We start from the raw sequence: 13946 nt of genomic DNA on the forward strand, positions 1-13946 counted from the left end.
AACATACTTGCATGGAATTTCAGAATAAATTTCTCCACAAAGTTTAGCACTACATTATTACTGTTTTTTTTAACTAATGCATCTCTGCTTACAATGTATTAAAATTTTACAATTTGAAGAGTTGCATTGTATGATATTTATTAAGTTAATAAAGACATTGTTTCTGCTGAATGGGACCGGGGAAAACTCCTGCTGCCTCCGCCCGGAAACACTCCTCCTCTTCCGATCGGTCAAACACTCCGACGCTCAAGTCAGAATGTGCTTTGGCAAGTCTATATAATTATCATACAACAGAGAGTTTACCTTCTCCTTTGACTGCTATTTATATGATTTTAGAGAATATTACCCATTAATTTACCTTTTAATGACTTTCAATGCGCGTCTTAAATACTCGACAATGACCGTTACCTCCTTAATTACACATTCATGAGCTTTCAACTGTTGTCTCCAGTCCACAATTTTAGATATCTGTCCGACCGGACATATTGCGCTTAAGAGATCCGACCGGACATATCAGGCTGAGACACCCGATCAGACATATTAGTCTTGCTTCTACCCGCTCAGCAATGTCTAAACCTTCCCGATCGATTGCCCGCCCTCGGTAGTAACAGACATCATTGTCTAATCAGATAAATTTTTTTTTTTGTATAAAATTGATTCTTTGCATAATGACTTTGCAATTTGAAAAACGAATCTACAAACAATCCCATACTTTTGTATTTCAAGCATCTTTTATAAACAATTTTTCAATATTCAACAAATAAAGAAGAAACACGCACAGCCATTGATTCCTTAATTCCTTTCTCTTGAGAGCGTTAACCTATCAGCAATATTTATCTGTATTTATGTCCATATATGGTTATGTAAAATGTTTTATATCAATAAACAAAAACACAAAACGAAGAAGAATGAACTTTCTAACTGGGCCTTATTTTTCCGCCAAAAATAACAGCCCTTCGAAAAAAAACTAGAAGCCCACTTCGGGCCCAATTCTCTTTCTTCTTTCCTATGATCGGTTTCGGCTCTATTTCCGCCTGAAAACCCAAAATCAAAAGCTTTCGCCGCCTTCAAAGTTTCTCCTTGCGTGCACAGTGCGTGAGAAATGAAAATGCGTGGCGGCGGCGGCGAAGTGGAAGTGAAAAGGGTGTTTATTGGAGCGGGATGCAACAGAATAGTGAACAACGTTTCATGGGGTGCTTCCGGTTTCGTCTCTTTTGGAGCTCACAACGCCGTTGCTATTTTCTGCCCCAAGGTCCTCTTTCCACCCTCTTCTGCTTGTATTATCAACCATTATCCTAGATTTTATTTTCCTTTCGTTTTATTCATCCTTTTGGTTTTCACAGAGTGCTCAAATTGTGACTACTCTTCCGGGTCACAAGGCAGTTGTGAATTGCACCCACTGGCTCCCAACTTCCAAGTTTCTATTTAAAGGTGCTCGCTTTCTCAATCTCCCGTCAACTTGAACTCTGCAAGCTCAATTTTTTTTTAATAAATCTATTTGGCATAACGATATAGTGAGTTGTTCTGAAATTACTGGACCAGTTTCAATGTTTAATTTTTTTTAATCAATGTTTAATATCTTTTTTCCCTTTGAAGTGCAGCAAAACAATTGGAGAAGCATTATTTGCTTTCTGGGGATGCAGATGGTGCTATTATTTTGTGGGAACTATCCCTTGTTGATGGCAAGGTATGTATTCTCTGGTTGTTGTTTTTTCTTCCTCAAATTTTTACTAATAAATTATGAGAGAAATTTGTTTGTTGGGAACTTAGATGGAATTATAAATTATTGTTTCTCGCGTATTTGTGTTTGAATTGTTTTTAGTGGAGGCAAGTGTTTCAACTGCCACTGTTGCACAAGAAAGGTGTTACATGCATTAGTGGAATGATGGTTTCTCAAACTGAGGCAATGTTTGCATCTACTTCTTCAGATTGCACCGTTTGTGTATGGGAACTTGTATTTCCAGTGACTGGCAGCGGTAAGCCGTAGTTCTCAATGATAATGGCCCTGTTCAGTACCATGTTAGTAATTTGATGATGTACATTCATTGAGACTTGCTTCATCATTTTAGGTGACTGTAAGTTGTCGTGCCTGGACTCTTTCTCGATTGGATCTAAATCTATGGTAGCCCTATCATTAGCTGAATTGCCTGGAGATTCTGGGAATATTGTCCTTGCAATGGGAGGATTGGATAACAAAGTTCATCTTTATTGTGGTGGAAGGACAGGAAAGGTATCTGCATCCACATAGTTGTAGATTATTAACATGAACTTTTGGTATCTTTTAGTGTTTTATGTTGGTTTATGTTTAAAATATTTAACTCTTCTTTTACTCATGAACCCAGCTTGTACATGCATGTGAGCTAAAAGGGCATACAGATTGGATCCGGAGTTTGGACTTCTCATTGCCTATAAATGTGAATGGGGAAGCAAACAATATTTTTCTGGTTAGTTCATCTCAGGATAAAGGCATACGAATTTGGAAGATGGCATTACGCAGCTCTATGTTGAATGGAAATGGCATATGCAAGAAAGGGGAAATAAGCTTATCATCCTATATAGAAGGTCCTGTACTTTTGGCTGGTTCATCTTCTTTTCAGATATCCTTAGAATCTCTTTTAATTGGACATGAGGATTGGGTATATTCAGTAATGTGGCAACCCCCTTTGGTTTCATCCCTAGAAGGGGGTACCTATTATCAACCACAAAGTATCTTATCTGCATCTATGGACAAGACTATGATGATCTGGCAACCTGAAAAGACTTCTGGTGTCTGGATGAATGTTGTCACTGTTGGGGAACTAAGCCACTGTGCTCTGGGTTTCTATGGTGGCCATTGGAGCCCAAATGGAGATTCAATTTTAGCACATGGATATGGTGGATCTTTCCATCTTTGGAAAAATGTTGGTAATGATAATTGGCTGCCACAAAAGGTTCCCTCTGGTCATTTTGCACCAGTTACTGATATTTCCTGGGCTAGATCTGGTGATTATATTATATCTGCCAGTCACGACCAGGTATTTAAAACACGTTTGGTTGGCAAAAGTTATAAATTATCGATCACACCTATTAATTTATCTCTTATGATTGTGAATTTGCTGTTTAGAATTTATAAATGGCTTGACCCTGTTGTCTAATTAGTGTAAGAACATAATTTTGTGCTTTAGAAGAAAAACAAAATATTGAAATTCAAGATGCTCGTGCAACTGTTTTAGTTTCCTCAGCTTGTTGCTCAAATAATAACTGAATATTTTTATCGAATTTAATTGGCTCTGAAACTGCTGCTATATGAAAAATTGCAGACAACTAGAATTTTTGCTCCATGGAAAGTTGAGGCTTCTCTTCAACATGGAGAATTTTGGCATGAAATATCTCGTCCTCAAGTTCATGGTCATGATATAAATTGTATGGCGGTTATTCATGGGAAGGGGAATCATCGTTTTGTCAGTGGAGCTGATGAAAAAGTTGTCAGAGTATTTGAAGCCCCGTTATCATTTCTTAAGACATTAAATAATGCCACTCTGCAGAAGTCTTGTTCTTCTGATGATATCTTAGGAAATGTTCAGATTTTGGGTGCAAATATGTCAGCTCTTGGACTATCACAGAAACCTATTTATGTTCAAGGTCAGTTATTTTGTTGAAAGTTAAAATTGATGGGGATGTGAAGCATGTCAGGGAATTTTTAGGCCGTTTTCGAAAATGTTGGGGTTTTCTTTCTTGTGGTAATCTTTGGTGTTGATTTTTCTAGTTATTACACGTGGTTGTAATTACACGGATGGATGTAGTTACTGGTTGAGACTAAAAATGAATGCTTTTAGGTAAGGGAAAAAAAATATAACCATGTAGTTTATCAATCTTAATAATCAGGTAAAATGTGCACCCAACCTAAGCTACTCATAATTCAATGTAATTTACTGGTTAACTTTTTCAATATTAACATGCATTTAAATACTAGACTCAAACCTTGTATTTATTGCTTGAAATGGGCAGTGGTACGTGTAGAAGTCTCATAATAACTCAATTGACTCATCTGTTTCTGTTTAATCTGTTGAACATATAAGCTCTCGGGAAATAGACTTCTAAATTCTCCCTTGTGGCAATGATGTGAACTTTTTAATCAGTACTATATAGCTGTTTAATTTAGAAATGTCAATTTTAGATCATTATTCTCTCATAGTAATCAATAGTGCACTATAGCATGATATTTATGCTGAGGAGTCCTTGGCCACAATGATATTCTAATAGAGGAACTGTTTTCAATAGTGAGAAAAAATAGCAGATTTTTGTGAGCTAACAGTATAGCAGCGCTACCATGATGCATGCTTCAGAAAATTCAGTTTTACCCGTGAAACATCATAGTTTGGGTAAAGTATCCCGCAAAATTTTGCCTCTCTTGATATTGTGCTTCATACTCTATAGGACTATTTTTTTTTTTATCGTGTTCTGTTTCTTCTTCCTCATTATCTTGCTATCTTCTATTTTTTTTAAAAGAAAACGTGTTTTTAGTTCTGTACTGTTGATCGAACTTGTTTTTAAGTCCTTGTATTTTCAAATTTATGAAATCAGTCTTCCAACTTTTAAAAGTGTGATTTTTCATACCTCTAATTTGATTTTGTCACCAATGGAGTTGGTGGGGAAGGATGAAAGTATAGGGACCAAGGTTACATTTCTCTCTCTGTTTTATCTTATTATTTATGTTCCTTTCTATCAAGTATCATCTTTGATTTTGACTTTTTTACTATGTTGCTCTTAGATTGATAGTGATTGTCAGCGTGTGATTTATTTTTATTGTGAATTTTTTTAGTGGGTTATTTGAGTTTTATTTGTGCAGTTATAAATTTCTTTTCGTATTATAGTATTTAAAATAATGGTGATCCTGCTATAGCATTTTTAGAGTTAGTCACAAGTTCACAACAGACCTCTAGTTGAGATTGATGACTATTTTGTGCTTGTTTGTTAACGCACTGGTCACTTGTCTTGAGTAGACTATGATTTCTGAGATAAAAAAACGTTACAATTTTACTGAAGCTGCTGTCAAGATATAAGCTGATTGAGATAACTGGTCACTCAGGGATTTTAACTGGTGTATTTGGTGTAAATTTGCTTTATTAGAGTTAGGAAGATACTGTGTGCTACTTTTCAAACAATTATACATTTTTCCTTGCATGTCGAACTGTTGGTCTTTTGAAAGTTTATCATTTTTAGAGTATTTCTACATTGCAGCTGTGCATGAGATTCCCGAGAGAAGAGGCATCGATGGTATTGACACCCTTGAAACTATTCCGGACGCTGTTCCAACTGTTTTCACTGAACCTCCAATTGAAGATCAACTGGCTTGGCATACACTTTGGCCTGAATCACATAAACTCTATGGGCATGGAAATGAACTATTTTCCTTATGCTGCGATCATAGGGGTGAGCTAGTTGCTTCTTCGTGTAAGGTATGTAGTGTTATTCATCTAGCTATGAACCTGTATTTTTACTATCATTAGACAGAAGATCTAATGCGTACTTATATTGTGTTAGAAATGGACTTTAAGCCTAACTCAACCCCACAAAACCGGCTTGTAGGGTTGAGTTAGGCTTAAAAACTTACTTTCTAATATGGTATCAGAGCCATGGCTAGAGCCTATCCTAGCGATAATTTGTTGTTTGCTGGGCATATTGTTCCATCCCCTATCGGGTCGCTATCGGACCACCCACGCTCGAGATGTATATACCTCGGCGTGAGGGGGGTGTGTTGGAAGTCTCACATCGACTAGAGATAAGGCCAATTCATAGTTTATAAGTGGGTGTAAACCTCACCCTACAAGCCGGTTTTGTGGGGTTGAGTTAGGCTTAAAGTCCACTTCTAATATGGTATCAGAGTCATGGTTAGAGCCTATCCTAGCGAGTTCTAAGTGGTGGGCATTCTATTCTTCTATTTCACCCGCTATCGGGTCATTATCGGACCACCCAATTTCTACTATCACGATTCATAGTTTATAAGTGGGTGCAAACCTCACCCTACAAACCGGTTTTGTAGGGTTGAGTTAGGCTTAAAAACCTACTTTCTAATATATTGAAATCCTCTGCGCTTGCATATCTCATAACTAGAGGGGTAGACACTCCTTATTGGATCAATCTTCTTCATTGAGTGTGTTTTCCCTATATTGGATATGAATTAACTTCAATCAAGTTGGCTGAGATTGTTCTGTTAGGCAGTCTCTACCTTGTTCACCTTTCTGCTTTATCGCTGAAATTGCTATGTATCATTGTACATTTGTTTTATGCAATGCAGGCCCAGTCTGCCGCTGTTGCAGAGGTATGGCTTTGGCAGGTCGGTTCATGGAAAGCAGTTGGCCGCTTGCAATCCCACAGCTTGACGGTGACACAGATGGAATTCTCATATGACGACAACTTTCTTTTAACTGTCTCAAGGGATCGCCAGTTCTCGGTTTTTTCAATCACAAGAACAGGTAGACATATCATCATTTCTTAGACATAGATTTGCACCATTTTGATATCGTCATTTGGTGATTTTCCTTGGTTGACACTTAACATTACTTGAAATGGAATGATAGTCTCAAACCTGCAGAAAACAATGAAACTGAGCTAACCGTTATCTTGAAGCTAAATATACAAACCATTTACTGGAATCTTTCAGTACTGTAACAGTTGCAAGTTTTTATTTTATTAGCTACTACAACTCAACTGACATGCTAATCACTCGGTTGTGATAACAGGTTCCGGTGAAATTAGTTATAGTCTTCTTGGGAGGCAGGAGGGGCATAAGCGGATTATCTGGTCATGTTCATGGAATCCTCATGGTCATGAATTTGCTACAGGCTCACGGGATAAGACGGTTAAAATCTGGGCCGTTGAAAAGGATTCGTCCATCCGGCAGCTTATGACTTTGCCTCAATTTATGAGTAGTGTGACAGCGTTATCTTGGGTTGGTCTCCATCATCAGAGGGATCAGGGACTTCTAGCTGTTGGAATGGAAAATGGGCAAATAGAATTGTGGAATCTGTCTTATAACAGAGCAGATGATGGTTGCATAGCAGCATCAGGTTTGGTTGCTGCTCTTGTTGTACGTATAGATCCTTTTATATGCCATGCCGCTGCTGTAAACTGCTTAGCGTGGAAGAAAAATCAGGAAGATCACACGAGTCTGCAACTTGCTTCTTGCGGAGCTGATAATTGTGTAAGAGTGTTTGATGTAACGGTTTAGAATTAGAGTATTGTTCCCCCTTCTTTTTTGATATATATGTAGATTGATTTTTGATCCTCATACCTATGGCGAAGAAGATTTATGGCTTGCGTTCTTCTTCTCCATAAATACCTGTTAGTATACTTCTATTGTCAGGAATGTCATCGGCTACATGAACAGAGCTCATTAGCTCCATTTTGTAACAATTATTTGGTGTCACGCCATCAAAATAATATTTATCATTTTTTTTTTATGTAAAGTGATAGACATTATCTTCATTATCCGAAAATTGAGTCCGTAGTCACTAGGCACGTTACATCATTACCATGTGAATTGCGGCGTAATCATACCCTCCAAAATTTTCTCTAATAACGGTCTTCAGTTTATCACTTGTCACTGTCTCGCGAAATTAACGTTGCGACCGTGGTCGGAGGGTGAAAACTTTGTAATGAAATGCTTGAAAGTGATTTAAGTGAAAATTAGGACGAAAATGTCGTTTTTATGTATAAAATAGTCATAAACGAGCATATGCTTGCCAACCTTCATCGATTAAGAATTGTTGATAGTGTCGGTTGTGGATTCAAGCCTAAATGATATGCTATTATTCGAGTGTATAAAGTTTGGGGAAATATAGGACGATTATCTCGTTCTTTTATCAAAGGAAGAAAAAGCGATACACACTTGAAAAAGGAAAAGATTTGTAGAATTGCAATCTTTATTCTCTCATATAGTATTACACGGATGTTATAAATTAATAAATGTTCTGTTCATCCTTTCCTTTCCCACTTCCAAACAAAGGCAAAAGCTTCGAATATTCCGTTGAGAATGTGTAAACGTGGTATGTTCATTATGAGAGATATAATGTTCACCCTTTGAAGTAGATGATTCTGATTTATCAGTGCCTCTTTAAAAACTGTGGAGCTCCGTGAAGGCAAATGTATCTGGTGATTAAAATTTAAGAGAAGTAAAACCGTAGTTTAGGACTTTATGATGATCATGAGTGGGGCCATTGGTAGGCAGCTTTTTACTTGGTGCCTTGACACTCCACCATCCATTAAATCTTGGGAGGCAGAGAATCAAGTTTCAGCAAATGGCTCATTGATTCCCTTTCCCTCGTTATGGAATTCAGTTCTTGGAAGCAAAGGGTAAGGTGATGCTATTAACTAAAACATGACATTAATTTGAGTGAGGTGTACGTACACATACTATTCTTCCATGCTTTTCTTATAGTCATATGGGTTTCCATGACCAACCCAACTTCCCACTTTGGACTAAAGCTCCATAAAACCTCGGTCGGCAATAATGCACCAATTATGTTCATTGAATTGGTAGCATTCTTCGAAGCAAGAACCAGATTATGGGATGGTGAGGGACACTGACCTACGTTGACATTGGAGAGGTAGGGACCATAAGCCATTTGACAATTGCTAGCTCCGTAATTAATGCGGATGATAATGTTAATAATACATCACAGGTATGCAATAAGTTGTTTGAAGCAGAGTCAGCATCAACCACTAGTCCCAGGACTTTATTTTAACCCATGGATCACAACAGTTTAGTGTAGGCATCTGCATAATCGTGCAAGCGTGTAGTTGGATAATAGAGATATAACTACATTTTTCGTTGTTTTGACTCATTATTTCTATTTGGTTCGAGCCCGGCAGAAATTGTACTCCCAATTCTTACATACCTAATCTTACATTTAAACCTCGTACAGTTAAACTATTCTTATATAAACCACTAACTAGTGCTCAGTGCATATTTGAATACAAGAAAACATAGAATCTGATGTACCTAGCCACTAAAGTCACATGAAATTCAGCAAAATCAACAATATGTAACGTGCACTCTGTTGTGCAGGGGTTATATTAAATCTTAAAATGCACTATACGTTAAAATTTCACATCAATCAAGCACTTTTGCTTATCAGTGTTATTATTATACAGTTGAGTTTTGATAAGAAATTGGTCGTGTTACTGTAAGTGCCCGTCTCTTTTTTACTAAGTAGCATTTGAACTCTGATCCTCCAGTTGTCTCACAATATAAGAGACTAGCTTCTATGCAGAATTCTTGCATAAAATGGAAAATAAGCCATGAGTCCAAAACTGGGAAAAGTAGAAACATAGTTGTCGCGCGTGATCAATTTTCATTGGACTCACTAAACCTCCGTATAAAGTCATACTATGCAGCTTGAAATGATAGTAAAGGATCAACTTGATCATTGAGCAATCCAAGGAGCAGTAATTTTGTAGTTGTGCATTTAAAAGCTGCCGTGTAGTTGTACATGATAATTGAAGGCGTAGCTTTCATCAAGGAGAATCAAATTCAAACTAAAACTCACGAGGACGTCATTTTTTGGTCTTGCTCAGCAAAACCTGAAATTAATCATAACTAACATGATTTTGGCGTGTAAAAAGGACGAGAGGATTGAAAATATGGCCAGAACAATATATGGTTTGCCTACTGCACGAACAAGAGCAAACTTCTGGTCCCATAAGAGGTCAAGGGTAAACTGCCAGTCCCAAACTTCAAAATGGCCTTTCCCATTGCACTTGTAAAGAGGGACTAATAGTTTACCATGAACACCATAACAAGAACAGAGCAAGAAAGAAAACCCGCTAATTTATATGACAATCATTTCAGGAATTGATATTTGAACTTCACAATACAATGTTTCAGACTCGACCTTTTACAGTATAACCTTGGACCAATTTCGTTTCCTATATAAATTATAAATTATGACATACAAGAAAGAGTACAAGATGATCACAGTTTCTTATTTTTCTATCAAAATACATACCACAAACAGTTCACCAAACATGACGACAGGAACTGCATATAAAACTTAAAGGGAAACCAAACCCATTTTTTTCAAAATTGTTTCTTTTTTTTTTTTAAGTACTGGTTTATAATGGCTGTGAGGTTCTTATCTGCTGCTTCAAACTGTCCGAGGGATGCTGAGCTGAACCTTCCTGCATCATCACAGCAGCAGCAGTCATAGTCTGGTACTGGGAAGGCATTGTGGGTGCCAAGGGTTGAGAGTAGTATATTTGAGCATGAGCAGGGTCAGCATAATCAAAACCATAATTCGCCTGGGGAGCAGAATTGGGAGCCATGGACTGAGATGGATGGTGAATCTGTGAGTAAGTGACGTACTGTTGCTGATGCTGGCTTGTAGGAACTTGAACTAGTTGAGGGGTGCCTGCAGTTGCGGCTCTGTAAGCATTCATTTCAGTTTTAGGCATGGGAGCATTTCTCATGGGATTGTATGCAGCAGATTGTGGAACCAGTGTAGCAGGATTTGGTGGAGTTTGTGGGCGGCTAGAAGCAAGATTTCCAGCAGAGTCACCCATATTAGCCTGCTGCACAGGTAGGTTGTAAGCCTGCGGTTGCCTCGCATGAACATAGTAAAGCTGTGGCTGCTGTGGATGCTGTGGATGTTGCTGGGAAGGATATACAGGATAATACGCAGAAATTGCAGGGTTATGGTGGATGAAATGTGTGCCATGAATAAACTGTTGCTGCTGTTGTGGCAGCGCTTGCTGGTGCTGCTCGAATTGCTGTTGTGGCAGCGCTTGCTGGTGCTGCTCGAATTGCTGTTGTGGCAACTGCTGCGTCTGCTGATGCTGTTCAAATTGCTGTTGTAACAAATATCCAGGGTCCTGTACATGTTGCTGCATCTGGATCCGACCGTGCGGATCAGAAACATTGAGCTTCGGATCCACAGGGTTACTAGGAACCCTTGTAGTCCCAGATTGAATCTGAACTTGTTCTTGATAAACAGCAGGTTTCTGACGCGAAATTGAGTTCGCAAGACTACTATCACTGCAGGATCAAAATAACCACCAAAAACCTAATTCAGACAGTGCCAATTGAAATCCATCACCAACAACCCAATCACCTTACTAATCCTACACACTCAAACCCAAGCCCTCGATACAACTAACATGCAAATGAAATACTAATGAATCGAATTTCAGCATTTTTATTACAATTAGAACAATCCTCAGCCAAAATCAGAAAGAGAAATTGAAAATTGAGTATACCTTGAAACTGAATCAGGAGAAGGCACATCAACAACACCGCCGCTACCACCAGTTGACTTCTGTTGAAACTGAGGAGCAAGGGTTTGTGTTTGTGACTGCGCTTGCGTCTGTACTTGTGGCTGAGGAGTGGGAGGCTTTCTATACCCGACCGGAACCCCATGATCGGATCTCTCATCATCAGAGACAACACGGTTGTGATAATCCCCAGCGACAATCGTCGGTGGCCCAATCGGTACACCCACGGCGGCGAGGGTGGCCGGGACTGGCGGAGGAGGCGGCGAAGACAGCAAAACAAAACCCTCATCCTGCTGCTTCTGCCCCAATCCAACCCCCATCTGCGCGAACTGCTCCTCAATCCCCATTACCTTCTGATCCTCCACGACATGAACCCTAATCGGCGGCAAATTGGCGAGCGACGGTGACGACGACGTGGACCCAAACGATGACGTCGTTTCGAGCATGGGCGAATCGGGAACGGAGTGAACATCCTGCTTCAAATTCTTGCCGTTCCCAAAAGATCCACCCAAAGAAGCGCCTCCACCAACACCAGCACCAGGACCACCTTCCCCAACGTCCTTGGAACCGGGTTCGAGGTTGTTCCCGGCAACCTCGTCGTCGAGATCGACGAGGCAATTAACAGAAGCAGAGTCGGAAAACCCTCGGTTAGGTACTCCGTTGCCGTTTAGGGCATTCAAGAACCAGTCGTCCGATTTGGTCGAGGTGTCGAGAATTTGGGGGGGGATGGAATGAGTGGAATCGGGTTTGGTGGGGAAGAGAAAGAGGCGGATGCGGGAGGGTTTGACGACGGAGGTGGCGGCGGCGGCGGTGCGGTCATACTCGTCGATCATGTTCTCCAGGTCTTCGTCAGTGGTGACGGAGATGAGAGAATCGAGGTCCTCGTTCGGAAGTTGGTACTTCAGCGTAAAGGTCCGTCCGTTCAGGAACGTCTTGGAGAGGCGCGTGGAGAGGTCCGCGAGTGACGTAGCGCGTTCCGCAACGATGATGCGCGTGTCGCCGCCGACGTAACAGAGGGACTTATCGTGTGGACGCGGAACGATATGTCCACCGTAGCTGCACATCAGACGTAGCTTGGACGACGCCGGCGCAAAGGGCTCGTCCCAGGAGTCGGTGTTGCGGGAGCGTGGCGAGGATTCCACCGAGTCAGGGTAGCTGAGGTGTGGCGGCGGAGGTGGCGGCGCAGTCGAGGGTGTTGGCGGTTGCGCCTCCATGGTGAGAGTGTGAGAGAAGGAGAGAGAGAAGGGAGGGAGGAAGACCCTCTTGGGATGTTCTTATAGTAACTTGAGGCAGTTGTTTTTATTTATTTTATTTTTCTTAAATAGAATTATAGTTTTTATAGATTAAATATTTTTTGCTTGTTGGGTTATTGGAAAAAGCGAAGTTGGGGAGGAAATACTGTGGGAAAGGGGAAGTGGAAAAAAACACTGTGATGTGGAGGGAGGATGAGAGTCTGAATTTGACAGCTGGTTTACTCATTCCACCCAGTTGCCTTCTCTTCTTTTCATTTTTTTCCAAATTCTCCACAGATCCATTGTTTGTATCAGTATAGCTTTCTTTCTAATGTGGTTAGTATTTCAAATTTCATCACACACGTAATCATTTATTTCTTAAAAAAATACTTAAAAACTCTGATATGTATTAAAATTAATATAAAGTACAAAAATGTCATTTTAAAGAAATACCATGTCTTCTACTCAACCTCTCATAGATTTCAATTATAAACACTTTACCAATTTCTCAAATTGTTTAAATTTCATGATGATAGAACTAAAAACCAAACTTCAAATTGTAAAAATACAACTTTATTAAAACCCATAAATAGCATAACACCTAATAATCACAACTTCATGACAAAATAGAATGAATAAGGTAAATAAGATAAATAAATGGTCGAAAGCTGTATCTATATAAATAGTTATCATTTTGGGATAGGATTTATAAGTTTTGATCATAATCGATCACTCCAACCATAACAAGTGACCAAACATGAAAAAAGGTATCAGGCTGACATAACGTAACATGTAAAGCCGTTATATGTTTGACGGATAAGATACGATTAAAATGGTTACGTTACGGCGTTATAACTAAACTAAGTGGGTTTGACGCGCATAATTGCTTACCTTAGAAGGCGCGTGAAAATAAGGAGGTAAACGGCGGGCATAAGGTTTAGGCTGTAAAGTGAGAACTGACAACTGCCACAGTAACGCATTCACCTGACGCCTGACTCGGATTGGGCGTGCTTACAAACTCACAAGAGAAAGAAAATACATCATCAACTTTCTCTACACCGAAAATTCCATAAAAACATAAAATGTTTAATTTTACATACGTGGATGAACCCTGTTATAAAAAGTGTGGACTGATATTCCTCTTTTAACCAGCTAACTCTGATTTTAATCATAACTATATTGCTTTAACTATAATATAAAACATATTTAAAAGCAAACCTTTTAAATCAAACTCATCATCAAGAGGAAACCTAAAAGGATTTTGGCCTCCCAAATTTTTTTAAGTATATAAATATTTATTTTTATTTTAGGATATTCTATATATTTAATAGACTCAAATTTTATATACATATCTATTTTACCGTGTCAAAATATTTCATCATAGCTATATAATTCAACTTGTGAAAGTCTTTAAAAAAGTAAAAAAATAATAGTAATAATTAAATGCATAATAACATTGAACAC

General features: G+C 39.0%; 2 protein-coding genes across 3 annotated transcripts; one reads left to right on the top strand and one right to left on the bottom strand.

Moving 5' to 3' along the window:
* Positions 1–1019: 1019 nt before the first annotated feature.
* LOC108326434 (elongator complex protein 2) lies at positions 1020–7448 on the top strand. Of its 2 annotated transcripts, none has more exons than XM_052874357.1 (10): positions 1020–1252; positions 1344–1431; positions 1597–1687; positions 1823–1976; positions 2070–2230; positions 2343–3014; positions 3300–3621; positions 5221–5438; positions 6278–6455; positions 6723–7448. In XM_052874357.1, the coding sequence occupies exons 4-10, from the start codon at positions 1883–1885 to the stop codon at positions 7208–7210; spliced, it is 2133 nt and encodes a 710-aa protein (XP_052730317.1). In that variant the 5' UTR covers positions 1020–1252; positions 1344–1431; positions 1597–1687; positions 1823–1882; the 3' UTR covers positions 7211–7448. The 2 variants fall into 2 exon arrangements, with proteins under 2 accessions (XP_052730317.1, XP_017415430.1); XM_017559941.2 differs by having other exon boundaries at positions 1602–1687.
* A 2363-nt stretch (positions 7449–9811) lies between these two features.
* On the bottom strand, positions 9812–12564 carry LOC108326124 (RNA polymerase II degradation factor 1). The gene is made up of 2 exons (XM_017559405.2): positions 11236–12564; positions 9812–11014 (listed from the first exon to the last, which is right to left on the bottom strand). The coding sequence occupies exons 1-2, from the start codon at positions 12462–12464 to the stop codon at positions 10096–10098; spliced, it is 2148 nt and encodes a 715-aa protein (XP_017414894.1). The 5' UTR covers positions 12465–12564; the 3' UTR covers positions 9812–10095.
* Between the last annotated feature and the right edge of the window lie 1382 nt (positions 12565–13946).

The sequence above is a fragment of the Vigna angularis genome, chromosome 3 (assembly GCF_016808095.1).
Source record: "Vigna angularis cultivar LongXiaoDou No.4 chromosome 3, ASM1680809v1, whole genome shotgun sequence".
In the NCBI taxonomy this organism is placed as follows: domain Eukaryota; kingdom Viridiplantae; phylum Streptophyta; class Magnoliopsida; order Fabales; family Fabaceae; genus Vigna; species Vigna angularis.

Excerpts from the sequence above, each read along its gene's own strand:
- LOC108326434 (XM_017559941.2), top strand. The coding sequence starts at position 1,103 with ATGAAAATGCGTGGCGGCGGCGGCGAAGTGGAAGTGAAAAGGGTGTTT. Across the intron at positions 1,432-1,601 it reads TTCCAAGTTTCTATTTAAAG|CAAAACAATTGGAGAAGCAT; the intron begins GTGCTCGCTTTC and ends TTTGAAGTGCAG. Across the intron at positions 3,015-3,299 it reads TATCTGCCAGTCACGACCAG|ACAACTAGAATTTTTGCTCC; the intron begins GTATTTAAAACA and ends GAAAAATTGCAG.
- LOC108326124 (XM_017559405.2), bottom strand. The coding sequence starts at position 12,464 with ATGGAGGCGCAACCGCCAACACCCTCGACTGCGCCGCCACCTCCGCCG. Across the intron at positions 11,015-11,235 it reads TCTCCTGATTCAGTTTCAAG|TGATAGTAGTCTTGCGAACT; the intron begins GTATACTCAATT and ends TTGATCCTGCAG.